This window comes from Elgaria multicarinata, chromosome 22 (assembly GCF_023053635.1).
Source record: "Elgaria multicarinata webbii isolate HBS135686 ecotype San Diego chromosome 22, rElgMul1.1.pri, whole genome shotgun sequence".
Taxonomy (NCBI): Eukaryota; Metazoa; Chordata; class Lepidosauria; order Squamata; family Anguidae; genus Elgaria; species Elgaria multicarinata.
In genome coordinates this window covers 5,267,251-5,286,561 of record NC_086192.1, presented here as the reverse complement: position 1 = coordinate 5,286,561, position 19,311 = coordinate 5,267,251, and the positions used below count along the sequence as shown (strand labels likewise).

The following is a 19,311-nucleotide window of genomic DNA, read 5'->3' as shown; positions in this document are numbered from 1 at the left end:
GCAGCAGCGGACGGGCTTTCCTCTCGCCGGCGCGCGTGGAGGGAGCGCGCGACACCCGGGCAAGGCAGGGCAGGGGGCTCCGGCAGGCGCGTGGCCGGGGCTGCGCAGCAGGCGCCCCCATCTCGGCTTCCCCCGCCCCCAGCCGCCGCCCCCCGGGGCTTCCCCCGCCCCCGCTGCTTTGGGAAAGTCTCCTGCTCGCTCCCTTCTCCAGCCCAGCGGCGCCATGAACTGCTCTGGAGATGCAGCGAAGGAGAAATTGCTTTGGAATGTGAAAAAGGAGGTAAGAAGCAGGGGAGGGGGCCGCTTACTCCCCCAATTTTTGCGCCACTTTTTTTTAGGTGGGGGGGCAATCGCTCATCCGAAGACATCCCCACCCCTTGTCTGGGGAGTCTTCCTTTGCTCCCCCACCCACCCACCAGGTAGATCCCATCCCATTATATGCTCACACATGATTTGGGTGGGGGGTGAAATTTGGGCTGCCGTTTTGAGCCCTGATCCGCCCGGAGCAAGGTTCCGATGAGAAAAGGGCGCCCCATTTCGACATGATCGGATACGTACCGGGGCTTATAGTCTTTTCTGTCGTCGTGTGCCTTCTACCTTGGGGGCAGTTGAAGAAACCAGATTTTTCTCTTCTCCTAAGAGGACAAGGAGGAAGAAAGAAGTGGTTGTGTGTGTGTGTTTGTTGTAAGACGCTCTGTGTAAGCTCAGAGGTTCCCCTTTTCTTCCGTTAGCGCTCTTGCGTATTGCAAGAGGTTGGAAACAGGGCTGTTTGCTTTGAAAAGAAACCCAGGAAAATGGTTGTGTGTGTGTGTGTGTGTGTGTGTGTGTTGTGTATTCGGGCGGGACTTAATCCACGTTCTTAACTATATTTACTTTGGAGCAAGCCATACTGGTTTTGCTGGGACAGATTCTCCAGTAAAATTTGCGCATATAATCCAGGGCTTCGACTCTGGAAACGGTTTTCCTTGCAGGCTTCCCTTTTTGGGGACACGTGAAAGGTAGCAGGTGGCCATGCCCAGAAGCATGTGAAGAGTGCTTTTCCCTCTCCTGCACTAGGAAACCCACAGCCAGGTGGCGGTCTTTGTTCAACTCAGTCTCCGGTGTGAGGGTTTGGGCATGGAAACTGTGAAGGAACCTGTGGCAGGCAGAAGGTGTCACGTTCAGTCTCACGTTCAAAAGGATCCGGGATATATAGCAAGATGCAGAATTGGCCCATTTTCCCTAGCTCTACCTGGAGATGCCTGGGATTGAATCTGGGACCTTCTGTATGCAAAGGATGTGCTCTAACCACTGAACCGTGCTCCCTCCCCAGGTAATGGGGAAAATGTCTCTCATCCTACTGGGCAGACAGGGCAGTAGTGGGCTAGGTGGGTAAAAAGATGCCCGGTTAAAGCATCATCCCAATGTATTAATGTAACTGGTAGCGTTTCTGGGTGCGTGCAGAGTGCTGTTCCTTCACCGCTGCATTGGCAGCTACTCTGCTGGGCGTCTAGATTGGCATGGTGGTTGCAGGGTCAGAGGGTGTGATTTGGGGGATGCCATGAGCCCCAGACCTTAAAACCTAAGCACTGTCGAGGAGGAATAAAAAATACCCCCTGATCTATGCTTCTCCATCTAATTCAATATTTCCTGCTCTGACTGGCAGCAGCGCTCCATGGGCTAGAGCAGAGAGACCGGAATCTTTCCCATTTCCCCATCATTTGCTCGCTGAGCTTTAATGGGAGATGCCAGGCGCTGAACCTGGGATCTTCCGGGTGCGAAGCGGGTGCGAAGTGTCGTGTGAGCAACGCAAGGAAGAGGTGCATTGTGCCACAAGGGTTCGTGGACTAAGCAGAAGGTCGTTCTGGATCTACTGGTGATTTGCAGTGGGTTGGCGAGGATTTCTGACTCCGTGGTTTAATGTTAGCAGCAACAAAATGACCCCCCTCCGCCCCCCCCGAATTATACAGCTGAAATGAAGAAAGCTTGGGGTCACTGGGAGTGGATGTTTGCATGGAAGCACCGAGAGCCCAGCATGGACCTGGTACTCGAAACAAATTCCCGGGCTCCGAATCCTTGAATCCTGTCTTTTGCAGCACCTCCCACCACGCTTGATGGATCTTGGGGTTTCTAGTTAAAAACAAAACAACAACCCCCCCAAGTCGATGAAATCTTCTTATTCCTCCTCTAGCATCTTCTTCGCTGGATGCGTTTGGAAGCGTTATTCTCAGTTGCCAGATGTTATATATTTATGGTAGTGGGCATAGGGGCAGGGGGGTCGAAAGCAGCGGGGCCAAAACCCTATAAAATGCAAGAAGTACAGTCCGTGACATTTGTTGCAAAGCTCAAAGAGTGTTACCTGATTCCCCCCCCCTTCCTATGAGTCTTGATCAGGGAAAGCAACCTGGTCTCTTGCGTCCTTTTTCAGAAGGGTGGTGATGGATGATTTGGTTTTGGGGTTGCATCCTGGATTCATGCCAATGCTGAGTCTCACCCCCCCCTTTTCAGTTGCAGTGGTGACGCAGATGCTTCTGCCTTACGTGTGCGTGTGTGTGTGTATGTGTTGGCACACACACACACACACACACACACACACACACACACACGAATTCATTCAAAAACTAGAAGATTCCCATCTATTTCTGTGTCAGGGATGAATCTGAAGTCACAGGGTGGCTTGATTAAAGGAATCTTAGGTGATTAGCCATGTGAGTGTTGATCCATCACTTAACTAAAAGCTGCATAAATTTGCATATGAATAAAACCAGGGTTCTCAAGGAGAATGAGAAGCATGGTGGGTTTTTTAAATTTCGTTTTTTAGATGATGCATAAATGTGTCCCACAGGCATTGACTCAGGAGAGGCATTCTCTCTCTCTCTCTCTCTCTCTCTCTCCTCCCCCCGCATACCGTCTTGTTAGGGGGCGTGGATACTGTCCTGTTAGAACATCTAAAAGAAACATTCTCTCCTCTGAATGGGTGAAAGGGGGAGTGAGAATGCCAGTTTGTAAGAATGAGTTAGAAGAGGAATCCCCCCCCTCTCTCTCTCTCTCTCTCTCTCTCTCTCTGTGTGTGTGTGTGTGTGTGTGTGTAAGAGACAAGGGGGAAATACCGCTTCTAAGATGGCACCTGCCACCCATAGATTTGTTAGCCCCTAACATTCAGTAAATAGATCTAAAATTCTACAATTTAGTCTGTTTCTACACCTGGCTTCCACCCACCCACCCCGGGATCGTCCTGGGATCATTTCTGTGCATCCAAATGACACACGGGATCCTGCGAGCAGGCAGGGCCAATCCCTCCATTTTCCTGGGATAAAACAGGTGTAGAACGGGCCATAATTACATCACATACATATGTAAATGGGGGGCGCATACAGCGGGTTCCTTTTTTTTTTTTAAAGGGGGACTTTTTAATCAGCCAGAAGGTTTTGTATTCTATGAGTCTGTACAGCTAAACACTTTAGCCCTACTTTTATGGCATTTTGAGAGGCAGAGGTTGAACGTGGTTGCTAGATAGCTCTGTATCTTGTCTGATATATACCATACAACTTCATGTTGGCCAGGAATCTCTCCGGGAACTTGTAAAGTATTAGTAAACATACACAGTATGTATATATCATTATGCACTGGCCCTTTCAATCTGGGTTTAGGGAGCAGGAATATCAAAGAACCTTTTATTTCTAGCAAGTATAACCCAACTTAGTCACCTCTAGAAATCAAATGCTTGGATTCTGCAACTAACGATTTATAATCTGGTTGGGGGAGTCGGGATGCCAGATGATCTGGGTATACAGGTACCTTTTCTTTGCTCCTCACCCCCCACAAGTTCCTATCTGGTCAGTTCCATCAGAAATTAACCAGCCTGATGTTCAGGCTGTGAGTCCCAATCTGCATATGGCCAAAATGACACCACCCCTGCGTAAATGGGAGGGAACAGCAGGCTTTGCAGAAGTAGGAATAAAAATCTTTAGAGAAATTAAAAAAAAAAAACCCTTCTCAAAACATCCCAACGAGGACAGAGAGTGTTGATGGGCCAAGGAATGACGGCTTGTCTGGTGTGGGTGGGGGACAGGAGGGGTGAACGAAGTGGCTGAAGACCTGCATTTCATACTGTATCATTTTGTTGCAGTTTGGTCCCACTTGTTGATTCTGAATACTTGCTGTAGAAATAGAGGTGCCATGGAAGGAATGTGGGATCGGAATCCTACCCAATCCTTTTATAAGAACACAGGAAGTGCCCTGACGCTGGATCAGACCAAGGGTCCATCTAGTCCAGCACTCTGTTCACCCAGTGGAAAACCAGCCATCAGCCAGGGATGAACAAGTAGGACATGGTGCAACAGCACCCTCCCACCCATGTCCCCCAGCAACTGGGGCACACAGGCTGGCTGCCTCGAATACTGGAGAATTTTAGAATTTCTGTAAACCGCCCAGAGAGCCCTGGCTATGGGAGCGGTATATAAGTTTAATAAATAAATAAATAAATAAATACATACAACCATCAGGGCTAGTAGCCATGGATAGCCTTCTCCTCCAGGAATTTATCCAGCCCCGTTTTAAAGCCATCCAAATGGGCGGCCATCACTACATCTTGTGGTAGTGAGTTCCATAATTTAACTATGTGCTGTGTGAAGAAGTCCTTCCTTTTATTTGTCCCGGATCTCCCACCAATCAGCTTCATGGGATGTCCCATGAACATGGTTCTAGTATTTTGAGAGAGGGAGAAAAATGTCTCCCTATCCACAACCTAGGGAGGTTGTGGGCTCTCCCATACTAGAGGCCTTCAAGAGGCAGCTGGACAACCATCTGTCAGGGATGCTTTAGGGTGGATTCCTGCATTGAGCAGGGGGTTGGACTCAATGGCCTTGTAGGCCCCTTCCAACTCTGCTATTCTATGATTCTATGATTCTCCAGACCAGGAATCCTTTTATACGCCTCTGTCATGTCTCCCCTTAGCCTCCTTTTTTTCCAAGCTAAACAATCCCAGTTGATGTAACCTTTCCTCATAGGGGAGGGGCACCTTTTACCTCTGGTTACTAGTTGTGCTTAACTTTTATGCCTCCAATTGCTCTGAAAATACTTGCTCTCCCTCTGCACTTTAATCATGGAATATATTCAAGAACAGGACATTGAATCTGCCCCTTCCTCCAAATTTAAATCCGTGGCCATTTTCATCATCATCATCATCATCACATTTTATATAACAACAACAACAGTTTATATAGGACCATTGTTTAGCACTGTTTTACAAGCAGGGACAGGAAGAGAGGTCCCTGCCCCAAGAAGCCTACAATGTACAATCTCAAACCTTTTAATACCGAAGCACTAGATGTGACCTCGAATGTGCAAAATTGCCATAGGGGTTCTTACGAACCTGCTGAAATAGCGCTCCGTTTCTGAGAAGTACATTTCATACATTGGACGTTGTTTCTCTGCCCCCAAACGATCAATACCAGGCAAATCTTTTCAAATGTTGTCCCTGGGAAACATTTATTTGTGGGTTCTGGTTTTCTGTCAGCCTTCCTTCTCCCTCTGGTAAGGGATTTATTTCCTTGACTTTAATAAAAAGGCGCACTTGTAATACGTCTTGAAAATTTGACTCCGCCGCCTTCCCACTATGATTGCCTCTAAACCTGTGTGCTCAACATTTCCCTTCTCTGCGGGAAAATCTACAGTAATGAGAAGCTGTGCAAAGAGGGACATTTTCTGCTGGGTTGTTCCTTTTAGCTTTTCAAGCGGAGCCAGGGTCCACAAATCTGAGCCAGATCACCACTGGCGATCCAGCTTTGCTACAGGTGACCAGCAGCACAAAGCGAGAGATGCACAGCCCAGGGGACAATTGTGTGGGGGTGGGGGTGGTCTCACTTCATCCTGAGCTGGGGAGTGGGTCTAGAGTCTAAGCCCAAAACCTGCATGGGTTTGTTGATCTATAGTCTAGACTAGGGCTGTGCACCGCCTCGGATCCGAACCCCGAATCCAAAGCAGATCGGGGTGGTTTAGACGCTTCCGAACCGGATCGGAGGTGGTTCGGGCGAAGGCCAATGGCTCCAAAGCTTCGGGTCACCCCCAGCCCCCCACCAGTCTCCTTACCTGCTGCCTCTGTCGTCACCGCCGTTTTTCTTCTGGTGGCTTCTGATGCCACCGCCGGAAATGAAAGGGAGTAGGCCGCACGATTTTAAGTTATCTCGCGGCCTACTCCCTTTCATTTCCTCTGGCGGCACCGGAAGCCACCAGAAGAAAGATGGTGGCGGTTAGGAGTGGAAGCCACCGGACACAAGCCGGCAGTGGACAGCAGACGCAGTTAAGGGGAGAGGGGAGCTTACCTGCTGCTTCCCCATCCGCGGATGGCGGAGGCACCCAGAAAACTCTGAGTCGCCTTGGAGGGCTTTGACGCCGAGGCGGGTCGGGAACCCTTGAGGCAGCCCTGCGGTGGATCGGGGCTGCTTCAGCCTCTGAGGTGGATTGGGGGTGGGTCCCTGCACAGCCCTAGTCTAGACCCTGAGAAGGGAATGTCTTACCACTCGCCTCCCTCCCCTATCAACCTGGCTAGGCACTACAATCCACTACTGAAACCCTTCTCTGTGTCCCTTCTGCTGTTGCATGTGTGGTGGGTGGGGCCCAGAAAAAGGGACCTTTTCAGTGGTGGCACCTCGAATTTGGAACATGGGAGGTTCCCCCCTGGTTCTCATCAATGCTTCTATTTCTGGTGAGCAGCAAAGACTTTTAATTCAGTAGATTTTTTTAATGGCAGCTGCTGCTTGTGAAATGATTTCATTAACATTTGTCTTACTGTCACTTTGGGTGCAACCCCTATTCATGCTGAGACAGAAAAAAAGGCCTACAACGCCCAACATTCCCCAGCCAGCATGGGAGTTGTAGGTTCTTTTTTGATTAATTCATAGAATCATAGAATAGCAGAGTTGGAAGGGGCCCACAAGGCCATCGAGTCCAACCCCCTGCTCAATGATTATTTTTTTCTTATGGGGCTGTAGTTAGCTACTTGGATTGTAAAGAGGGTGGATATAAATATCAGAAATAAGGCAATAAAAGTACATAAGGCCAAGAGCCAGCGTCAGTGGCTCTCCAAAGTTTCAGGCAGGGTTCTTTCCCTTCAAGGGCTTTCTAAGAGCTGAGCCATGTTCAGATATATCATACGGCACAGTTCTTCATGGACTGTAGCGCTTCAAATGGCTAGTGAAGGAAAGCTTCCTGACATAAAGAAAAAAACTCTCTGCATTTAGAAAGCTAGGATGTCAGGGAGGAGGGTTCTTGCAGACATGCTACTTTTCTGCATGCAAGGAGTATTCTTCTTTTTTTTAAAAAAAAAGTGGAGGAATGTTTAGACGTGCCCATGATGACATTAAGAGCCTGGCCACTGTTGTATCCTCTCAATCCATTTTAACGTTCTTGAACAGCAGTGTTTGGAATGAATCGGAGCTTTCTAAACGAGTCGTGGTTTAACCAGGGCTGAGTATAGTGGTATTGTCACTACTGGTGGATTTTGAATGGATTTCTTTTCTGTGTGCAAACGCATCCCCGTTCACCCTTGCGACGGTCCCGTGATGTGGCTTGTTGTGAACAGCCCCTTACACATAGTGAGCTGAAGCTTTTGCGTGAAACGATTTGTGAGCTTGGTTGTGGCACTGATCACAAATTCCTGAGCTGAACATGTGCTCAGAGGCTGCACCCTGTTCCTTATTTTTTAGCATTAGAATATATTTATTCTCCCAAGCCACTGTTTTCCACCAAGCTGCAACTGGTAGATCTAGGGTGACCCTATGAAAAGGAGGACAGGGCTCCTGTGTCTTTAACAGTTGCATAGAAAAGAGAATTTCAACAGGTGTCATTTGTATATATGGGGAACCTGGTGAAATTTCCTCTTCATCACAACAGTTAAAGCTGCAGGTGCCCTGCCCTCTTTTAAAACTGGTCTCAGTATAGCTGCAGTATAGCTCCTGCAGCTTTAACTGTTGTGAGGAAGAGGAAATTTCAACAGGTTCTCCATATATACAAATGGCACCTGCTGAAATTCCCTTTTCTATACATCTGTTAAAGATACAGGAGCCCTGTCCTCCTTTCCATAGAGTCACCCTAGGTAGATCTGAGTTCTAGGGGAAAACGAAGTAAATTCTGCAAACCTGAAATCCGCCCATGTCTGACGAAGGCACCCCTAATGCAACAACACATTTACTTTAAGTTCAATTGAACTTTGGGATTTACATCTTTATAGAACTGTTTAGGATTGTGTGGTAACAGAATTTAGGGGTGCAATGCCATGCATGTTTAGAAAAAAAAAGTCCCACATTTCCAAGCTGGGTGGGAATCCAGGGAGTTCCAGAAAAAGTTTCTGTGTATGAAATTTTCAAACCACTTCTCCATTCGGTGTTTTCTCCCCAGGGAAAAAACTTAGTTCGCCAGCTAGAAAATATATCCTGTCTTTAAAATTAAAAATGAAACAAAAGCACCCAGCATGAACAGCCCTCAACAGTTTATTCATCTGGTTAGAGAATTGATTTTGTTGCTTCTGTGCCTTAAAGAACTTTGCACGTGTAACGGAATTGGAGTGGTCGGCACACAGGTGTGTTTTTACAGTCTGAAACAGCTGCTGATATGAGCTCTGCAATTTCGCCTGAAGATGGAACTTGCCTCTTTCCTGTCTGAGGATAGATTGTGTGTGTGGGAGAGCGTTTAAACTGGAAAAGCATTGTTGGAGAAAAGACTGATTTGATTTCTTCATGGGATTCCCCCCCCCCCACTGCTGAGTATACTTGAGCAAACATAAAAGAGTAATTAGTAAAATAAAACTGGGGTCTGCAATGAAATGTTGCAGCAGAAGGTACCATTGCTCAGGTTGCTTGCCAGCCAGTCAGTATGCCCTTTTCCAGGAAACTCCATTTCATTCCCCATCCAACAGGCAGCCTGCATTCTGAACATGCTCAGTCCACTGTTCTGGGAGATTCCCCCCCTCCTTAGGTTTTTTTTTTGCCTAATATTTGTTGTTTAAAGTGACCATATGGAAAAGAGGACAGCGTTCCTATATGGTTGCGATGAAGAGGGAATTTCAGCAGGTGTCATTTGTATGCATGCAGCACCTGGTGAAATTCCATCTTCATCACAACAGTGAAAGCTGCGGGAGCCCTGCCCTCTTGAAGAGTTATAGAAAAGGTCAGGGCTCCTGCAGCTTTAACTATTGTGATGAAGAGGGGATTTCACCAGGTGCTGTATTTATTTATTTATTTTATTTACTGCATTTATATCCTGCCTTTTTCCCCTCCAATGAACATTCTGCTCCTCTCCATTTTATCCTCACAACAACAACCCTGTGAGGTAGGTCAGGCTGAGAGTTTGTGACTGGCCCAAAGTCACTCAGTGGGTTTCCATGGCCGAGTGGGGACTAGAACCCAGATCTCCCGACTCCCAGTCTACCTCCCAGTCCAACACCTTAGCCACTACACCACACATTTGTATGCATTCAAATGACACCTGCTGAAATTGTTGTTCTGGAAATGTGGGGTTTCCTCTGAGCCTGCACATTGTGTGTGCAATACCGTTTTGGCTGGATGAGGATAGTTGCATGGAGAATGAGTTTGCTATTAGTATATTGGCTTTTAAAGCGAAACAATACAACCACCGGCCCTACAAAGATCAAAACAGTGGTCCAGCAGATAAATCAACAGCAAGGACCATTAAGGATCTTAGATGTATTGAAGGCACGAGTCAGCAGGAATTGTGCCTTAAAGATACAAAAGACAGCACCAGGCGAATCTGCCAACGGAGTGATTTCCGTAATTTGGGTGCCACCACAGGAAAAGGCCCTGTCTCTGATTGCCATTACTGACATGCCTCAAACAGGTGCTTCCAGAGCAGAGCCTCTGGAGATGATGTAAATTGGCAGGCAAGGTCATCTGGACACGTTAAATGTCTCTATCCCCCTTCCTTTGTCAAATTAGCATACATGTGCGCATGCGCACCCAATGTCTACATTTAGGAAAAACAGAGAGGTGTAGCAAGCTTCGTTCAGCCAGTTCAGTTTCTTTGTTGATGTAGACCAGCTTTTTCTCTTTGGACTGGAGCTTTGGCTGTCCAGGGTCATGGGAAGAGCTCCTTGCCATCAGCTGTTACTTGATAGTTTTAGTGGAGATGCCAGGGGTTGACCCCGAGACCTTCTGCATGCCAAGCACATGCTCAGTCCCTGAGCTATGACCCTTCCCCAATGATATCAAAGTGTGGGGAGATCCATCATTGGTCTTCCTGGCATATCGTGTTGTTTGCAGTTGCTTTCAGAGTGGGAAATGTGTGATATATTTGTGCCATCTTGGAGACTTTCGTCTTTTTCTCCCTCCACCCCAATTTGTGATGATGTGTAGCCCGTTCCTCTAGGCTTAAACGTTACGTATTTATTCTAATCACCTATGACATTCCCTTGGCTGTGTCTGGAGGATGTCATGGTTATATTTCTGAAAATATGCGGAAGGCAAGCCGTGCGGCCTTCTCACATAAACCTAAAGCTACAGTATTTCTTCGATTCTAAGATGCACTTTCCCCCCATATAAACATCTCTAAAAACAGGGTGCATCTTAGAATTGCGGGTGCATTTACTGTTTCTTAGAATCAAAGCTTTTTTTCTGTTGGTGGTACTGAAATTAGTGTGCGTCTTACCATCGATGGCGTCTTCGAATCAAAGAAATACGTTAGGTGTAATTTCCTGTGATTGCAAAGTTTTGTTTGATTATGTTTGTTTATTTATTTATTTTATTTATTTATTTAAAACATTTTTATCCCGACCTATATCAATAAGATCTCAGGGCGGTGTACAGATAAAAGCATACAGTATAAAACAGTAAATATACACAGCTAAAAGCAAATTAAACCATAAACCAAGTTAAAACACTATATAATTTAAAAGCAGTAAAACTATTAAAACAGTTAAAACAATGTCCTACCCTTCATCTAAGGAGTTCAGGGTGAAATGTGTGTCACTCTTCTATTTTGTCCTCACAACAACCCTGTGCGGTAGGCTAGGCAGAGAGAAAGAGAGGATTAAAGTCCCTGCTCTTTAATTTCATGTGATGGCTATCCCACCCTTCATCTAAGGAGTTTAGGGGGAAAGGGACAATGTAGCCACTGGGAGCCAGTGTGGTATAGTGGTTAGAGCAGGCCTGGGTTCTAGTCCCCACTCTGCTACGTTGCTCACTGGATGACTTTAGGCCAGTCACTGACTCCCAGTCTAGCCTACCTCTTAGGGCTGTTGTGAAGATAAAAGGGAATTGAAAAGGGAAAAGGGAATTGAAACTTGATGCCACAAAGTTCCTGGTTTGACGTCTGTCTTGCGTGATATTAACAAACATGGTGACTAGGATTGAAGGGTCAGTAAGGGGAAATGAGGTTAAGTGACAGTAAACGACAGGGCCTTATCAGAGTTGGCACACCAGCTGTGGTGTCTGCTTCCCAAAGAAGCTTGCTTGGGCACCTACATTGTAGTCTTTTGGGCACCTTTTGTAGGGTGACCCTATGAAAAGGAGGACAGGGCTCCTGTATCTTTAACAGTTGCTTAGAAAAGGGAATTTCAGCAGGTGTCATTTGTATATATGGAGAACCTGGTGAAATTCCCTCTTCATCACAAAGTTAAAGTGCTGGAGCTATACTAGAGTGACCAGATTTAAAAGAGGGCAGGGCTCCTGCAGCTTTAACTGGTGTGATGAAGAGGAAATTTCACCAGGTTCTCCATATATACAAATGACACCTGTTGAAATTCTCTCTGTTAAAGTTACAGGAGCCCTGTCCTCCTTTTCATATGGTCACCCTACCTTTTGACTCTTCAGTTTTAACATCTTTTAGTGCTTTTTAGATCCTTTGAGTTTTGAGGGTAGTATAAGGGCTTCTATGGAATATTTCTGGCGCTCCTGAGAATCTCGCTTTCTAGTCGTGCTCTGTGGCTGGTTTTATTCTGCTTTTTTTTCATTTGAGAGTTCTCGTTTATGGTTCTCTCTTTGTGTCTGCTTTTGTTCCTTCTCATGAACCACCCAAGTAACCTTCATTTTTGGGTAGCATATCAGTCAGGGTGACCATATGAAAAGGAGGACAGGGCTCCTGTATCATTAAGGGAATTTCAGCAGGTGTCATTTGTATATATGGGGAACCTGGTGAAATTTCCTCTTCATCACCACAGTTACAGCTGCAGGTGCCCTGCCCTCTTTTAAATCTGGTCACTCTAGTATAGCTCCTGCACCTTTAACTGTTGTGATGAAGAGGGGAATTTCACCAGGTTTTCAATATATACAAATGACACCTGCTGAAATTCCCTTTTCTATGCAACTGTTAAAGGTACAAGAGCCCTGTCCTCCTTTTCATATGGTCACCCTAATATCAGTATTGTAAATAAAGTTTTTAAAAGTTGGGGGCCAGCCTGGCTAACCAATCCCCCTCCTGGCTAGAGTTAGCTGAAATTAGGGGTGCAACGGTTGGGGCGGAGGCACCTACAGATCTGCCTTGTAGGGCTGCCTCTTTGCCTCCACTTCTGCCCTGCTTGTATATTTGTAAAACAGGGTGACCCTATGAAAAGGAGGACCGGGCTCCTGTATCTTTAACAATTGTATTGGAAAGGGATTTTCAGCAGGTGTCATTTGTATGCATGCAGCAACTAGTGAAATTCCCTCTTCATCATAACAGTTAAAGCTGCAGGTTTCCTCTACAACTGTTAAAGATACAGTAATCCTGTCCTCCTTTTCATAGGGTCACCCTATGTAAAATAAATATTACAGGTGTTTAAGGCTGTGGTGCACTCCCATCCGCAGCAACCATAGATCTAGTAGCAAAGTCCTCGAAACATCTTGCCCCATGATGTAATTATCTCCTCTTTATGCCTCCCCCCCCCGGCACAATTTGCCTGCCCCCCTCTTAACATGGTTCCTCTTCCGCCCACAAACTCCAGGCTATTTCAGGACAATGCTTTGTGGCAAATATGTGGCAAAAATTCCCTGACCCCTGGCACGACTCCCGGCTGCCTCCACAGTGGCTTCCTTTGGCTCAGCTCTGGCAAAGAGAGTCTGCTCAAAGTCCTCCACACAGTGTTTTAGGCCTTTCACTGACCACATCTTCTCTGCCGGGCCGGCCCTCCCATTACGCAGAGTGAGGCAGTGGCTTCAGGCGGCAGATGCAGGAACGTGTCAGAGGAGAGAGCTGTGAGACACAAAACTTGCCCTGTGCCCCCTAAACTAGTCAGAAGCCCTCAGATGGAGTGGGGAAATAAGATTCATCTGCTACTCAAGTTGGCTTTAGGACATGGAGTGGGCGCCATCTTGTTTTTCGCCTCAGGCAGCAAATGTCTCAGGCCAGCCCTGCTTTTCTGGGGTGGATTCCAGTGATGGCTAGGTCCCTCACGGACTAATCTGAAGCCCGGGGGCTTCACTCCATTGGTGAGGAGTGCCCGCCTTCTGCTCGGAGACGCGGTTTCTCTTCCTTTGCCATGTTGCGTTGAAATGGAGCCAGCGGCTGGCTGTCCCTTTGCCACATGCACCGCTGGTGCTCCGGTGGACCATCTGTCAGGGATGCTTTAGGGTGGATTCCTGCATTGAGCAGGGGGTTGGACTTGATGGCCTTGTAGGTCCCTTCCAACTCTGCTATTCTATGATTCTATGATTTACCTGTGCGCGCACTTAGCGTTGCGAGTCGTTTGTTTTGGGCTGCCTCTTCTGGGCGTTGTGCCGATTCTCTTTCTACCTCAACCCCAGCATGGTTTTATTTGGCTGCACATCAGGGTTCTTGCTGCGCCGGGGGAGAAAAGGTTCACTGTTGCGTCTTGCCGAGTGTTGCGTCGCTGTTCATTTGAGAACAGAAACGGCCTTGTCTCCATCGAAGCAGGGAAGGACTTGGCAACACACTTCCAGCATCGCAAATGTGCAAAGGTTGCTGCAGGATGCAGGCGTCTTGGCCATCTGTTCTGGGGCTGTAGCAGTGTCCCAGCACTTATCCTGTAATATTTTTTAAATTATAGAATCATAAAATCATAGAATAGTAGAGTTGGAAGGGGCCTACAAGGCCATCGAGTCCAACCCCCTGCTCAATGCAGGAATCCACCTTAAAGCATCCCTGACAGACGGCTGTCCAGCTGCCTCTTGAAGGCCTCTAGTGTGGGAGAGCCCACCACCTCCCTAGGTGACAGATTCCATTGTCTTACTGCTCTAACAGTCAGGAAGTTTTTCCTGATAACCAGGCGGAATCTGGCTTCTTGTAACTTGAGCCCGTTATTCCATGTCCTGCACTCTGGGAGGATCAAGAATAAATTCTGGCCATCCTCTATGTGGCAACCTTTTAAGTATTTGAAGAGTGCTCTCATGTCTCCCCTCAATCTTCTCTTCTCCAGGCTAAACATGCCCAGTTCTTTCAGTCCCTCTTCATAGGGCTTTGTTTCCAGACCCCTGATCATCCTGGTTGCCCTCCTCTGAACACGCTCCAGCTTGTCTGCGTCCTTCTTGAATTGTGGAGCCCAGAACTGGATGCAATACTCAAGATGAGGCCTAACCAGGGCCGAATAGAGAGGAACCAGTACCTCATGCGATTTGGAAGCTATACTTCTATTAATGCAGCCCAAAATAGCATTTGCCTTTCTTGCAGCCATATCGCACTGTTGGCTCCTATTCAGCTTGTGATCTACAACAATTCCAAGATCCTTCTCATTTGTAGTATTGCTGAGCCAAGTATCCCCCATCTTGTAACTGTGCCTTTGGTTTCTATTTCCCAAATGTAGAACTTGGCATTTATCCCTATTCAATTTTCAGCCCAGCACTCCAGCCTATCAAGATCACTTTGAAGTTTGTTTCTGTCTTCCAGGATATTAGCTATCCCACCCAATTTTGTGTCATCTGCAAATTTGATAAGTGTTCCCTGCACCTCCTCGTCCAAATCATTAATAAAGGTGTTGAAGAACCGTGCTGGATCAGGCCAAAGGTCCATCTGGTCCATCCAACATTCTGCTCACACAGTGGTCAACCAGCTGTTGAACAGGAACCCACAAGCAGGACATGGGTGAAACTGCACTCTCCCACCCATGTGCCCCAGCAATTAGTGTACACAGGCATATTGCCTCTGATACTGGAGGTAGCATATGGCCATCAGGGCTATGAGCCATTGTCAGCCTTCTCCTCCATGAATTTATCCAACCCCCTTTTAAAGCCATCCAAATGGGTGGCCATCACCACATCTTGTGAAAGAGACTTCCATAATTTTAACTACACACAGCGTGAAGAAGTACTTCCCTTGATCTGTCTTGAATCTCCCATCAATGGGCTCTAGATGTAGGAGAGAACATCAGGGCCAGCTTTAGTTGGACGCCCCCTCCCCAGGGCTAACGGCCATCGTGTCCCTGTGGGGAAGAAGAAGGAGCTGTTGGTCTGCCTTCCATTGCGAGATGAGAGGGGAGAGCAGGGCCTTCCTATCAGTCCTGCTAATCAGTCTCCTTAATTTATTTTTCTCCTCTTCCCTCCTCATCCCTTTTCCTTGTGTGTCATGCCTTTTTTTTTTTTTTTTAATGTAAGCCTGAGTGGGGGACGGGGACTGTCTTCTTTACTGACTCGTTGTAAGCCGCAATACTGGGCCAGATGGACTAACACTCTAAATAAATAAATAAAGAATGAGAGAAGGAGAAAGATGTCTCCCTATCCACTTTTTTCCACACCGTGCGTAATTTTGTCCATTTCAGTCATGTCTCCCTTCAGTCAACTTGCCTCTAAGCCAAACAGTCCCAAATTTTCTAACGTTCCCTCAATGGGGATCATTTTAGTTGCCCTTTTTGGCACGTTTTCTAACTCTACAATAGGCTGTTTGTGTGTGTGTGCGGTGACCAGAACTGAACACCGCATTCCAAGTGTGATTCTTCATAGGTTTGTATAAGGGAAGTATGAGCGTGACCATTTTATTCTCAGTTCCTTTCCTTGTTATACCGATTTGCCTTTTTGACAGCTGTTGCACACTGGGTCAACAGTTTTGTTGAACTGTCCACCACGACCTCAAGATCTCTTTCTTGGTCAGCCACCCATCATGAAGTTGGGATTATTTTTTTACCCCTCACTTTACACTTTTTGTCATGGGGGGAGCATTTATGGCCCTCCCTCAGTCCATAGCTTTGTGGCAAAGCACCCACCCTGGACAACCGCTACTGGTCAGAGCAAACAATACTGAGCTATATGGACTAGGGCTGTGCTCCGCTTCGGATCGGAGAAGCAGAAGCGGATCGGGGTGCTTCGCCTCCCCTTAAGGTGGAGGCGAAGAGGATTGGAGGGGGCAGCGGAGCATTGCGGAGTGGATTGAGATGAAGGCGGATCCTTTGCCTTGATCCAGAGCTCCGAAAAAAAGGTAAAGAGGCCTTACCTGGCACTGCCGCTGGCGGCAGAGCCAGGTAAGGGGGGAGGGGGTTCTTACCTGGTCCATCGTGGCCTGTCGCCGGCTTCAACTGAGCCCAAGGACTCAAACCGGAAGACCAGGCTGTTGCCTGGTCTTCCGGTTTGAGTCCTCGGGCTCAGTTGAAGCAGCCGCCGGACCGTGGACGGACGCAGGTAAGGGGGGAGGAGGGAGGGGGGCCTTACCTGCCGCCACCGCTGCTGTGGAGCTCCAATTCGGATCTGGAGCTCCTCAGCGAAGTGAAGCGGACCACTGGTGGATCGGCGAGGAGCGGACCCGATCCGGAAGTTGCGGATCAGGATCCGAAGCGGATCAGGGGGTCCGTGCACAGCCCTAATATGGACTAATGGTCTGCCTTAATAAAGCAGCTGCCTTGGTTTCCCTCCTGACTCTTTATGGCTCTGGATCACCAATTTCCACCCACAAGCTTCTTTATTTTTCTTTTCAGGTGAAACAAATCATGGAAGAAGCCGTCACCCGGAAGTTTGTGCATGAAGACAGCAGCCACGTCATTGCGTTGTGCGGTAAGTGACAAACCCTCCTGCCAGATGTTCCGGCCCGCTCCACCTTTGCAAGTTTTCTAAGCGGGCAAAACGCTTTTTTGCTGCCAGTGTCCGAAAGAGCTTAAATACGTCTGAAAGAGAAGGAGGTTCTGTGTTCCGCATGCGAGATGCAGAAGGCTGTGTTTGTACGCTTTGCGTGGTTTGTAGCATTTGGACAGCCAGGATCCGGGTTTGTTTTTGTTTATGTGCCGGGAGAAATATGGCCCAGTCTGGATCAATGCAAGGAAGGAAAGGATAGAGGTGTGGCTAAAGGCACAACAATGAAATCTGTGACGTTCATTGACACGAAATTCTTTTGTCTTTAGACCATATTTCCTGGTACTTCGTAGTTAAATTATGGAACTCACTACCACAAGACGTAGTGATGGCCACCAATTTGGATGGCTTTAAAAAGGTGTTGGATTAATTCCTGGAGGAGAAGGCTATCCGTGGCTACTAGCCCTGTTGGTTGTGTGCTAACTCCAGTATCCGAGGCAGTAAGCCTGTGTGCACCAGTTGCTGGGGAACATGGGTAGGAGGGTGCTGTCGCACCATGTCCTGCTTTGTTGTTCCCTGGCCGACGGCTGGTTGGCCACTGTGTGAACAGAGTGCTGGACTAGATGGACCCTTGGTCTGATCCAGCTTCAGGGCACTTCTGACGTTCTTAACCAGCCCAGTGTAGAAATCCAGGACTTTCATAGCAATGATTTGTCATTCAAAAACAGGAAGAAAGCAAAAGCAAAAGCAAAAATAGACGTTCATGATCTTTCCAACTCAGGTATGCTTCTATGTGGGGAAATATTAATGTTTTGAGGGTGCTTTCCCCCTAAAAATGCCCTGTCTTCCTGCACTAGGAAAGGGAAGACACAAATTGTCAAAGAGTAGATCCTATTTATTACAGATTGCTGAGCAGGGGCTGATACTAAGAGAGGTTAGGCCTATATTACGAAGGTGTGTTGGCTGATGCTGAGAGAGAGAGAGAGAGAGAGAGAGAGAATGGGGCTTGTGATGAACTTGCAACATATTCTAGTGCCTTTGCAGGTGGTGGGGTGAGGAAGGGGGTCTCTGAGGCTACATGTGGCTTCTAACAACCCTGCAGTGTAGTCCACTGTAATTCTCATATTGCTGGCAGCAGACCTGCCTCACACAAGTATGTGTGTTCTACTACTGAGCATTCAGACGTACCTACATTCAATCTCTGGTAATCATCGTTTCTAAAACGTGACTACTGTCAAAGTGGTTGATATTCATATAAGAAGCACAATACCTTGATGTAAGTAGCAGAAATGTAAATTAACGAAGTGCTTACAATTCATACAGGCCCTGTTCAGGCACGCTAAGCCACGGTGGTTAAGCATTCTGGCTTAGTGTGTTGTATGAACCATGTTGTGTGAACCATTCCTAACTGTGGTGGCTACACAACCATGGTTTAAACTTGCTCACTAACCATTTGCTGCAGAAGGGGTCTTGGCCTAACCATAGTTTAGTGTGTCGTCTGAACAGGCCCAATAGGTACAAACTACTGCTAATTCATTAGTGTGGAATCTGTCACCCTTCCATTTCTTGTGCCTGGTGAATTATCAGCATGATGGGATTTGTTGTCCAACATCATCTTGGAGGGTCACACTCCCCCACCCTGGCTATTGTACCATTGGTACAATTTCAACATAGTTAGTCTTAAAACAAAAGCATGGGCTCGGCATTAATAAATTAAAATTTACACAAAACAGTGAATGGTGCCCAATTCCTTGTAGGTTGATTTATTTCCTTTTTGATGGTTCTCCTTTGTTTTTATAAGAGACTTTGATTTGGGTCATTAATGTGAAAAGCCGTGACTTTGCTATCCAATTCTTTTACGTTTGGTATTTTAGCTCACGTTCAATCTTTAGCTTGGACCAGGCTTCCCCAAACTGGTGCCCTCCAAATATGCTGCATGTCCCATCATTCCCCATTAATTTATTTATTTATTTATTTATTTATTTATTTATTATTAAACTTATATACTCTCTGGGCGGTTTACAGAAATTCTAAAATTGAGGTAAAAACAAGTGTACAAAATTTAAAACTCTAAAACACAGAACATACACAAATAAAACATTAAAAACCGATTTAAAAACTAAACATGTGGGCAATTAGGATGTGCCGCCATATGCCTGGGCAAAGAAGAAAGATAGCAGCGTTGGCACCAGGCGAGCCTCATCAGGGAGAGCATTCCACAGTCTGGGGGCCACCACCGAAAAGGCCCTATCCCTTGTTGCCACACTACGAGCCTCTCTCGGAGTAGGCACCCGGAGGAGGACCTTAGATGTTGAACGTAGTGACCGGGTATATTCATGTCAGGAGAGGCGTTCCGTCAGGTATTGTGGTCCCAAGCCGTCTAAGGCTTTATAGGTCA

The 19,311-nt window shown here is 47.0% G+C and overlaps 1 protein-coding gene across 1 annotated transcript in view; it reads left to right on the top strand.

Annotated features, from left to right (window-relative positions):
- The first annotated feature begins 243 nt into the window (after positions 1-243).
- Positions 244-19,311, top strand: part of SGSM2 (small G protein signaling modulator 2) — a 128,456-nt gene continuing 109,388 nt past the window's right edge. Inside the window, exons 1-2 of the mRNA XM_063146762.1 lie at positions 244-280; positions 16,823-16,898. Coding sequence (XP_063002832.1) covers positions 16,835-16,898 — 64 coding nt within the window. The 5' untranslated portion in view covers positions 244-280; positions 16,823-16,834. The remainder of the gene's footprint in view (positions 281-16,822; positions 16,899-19,311) is intronic.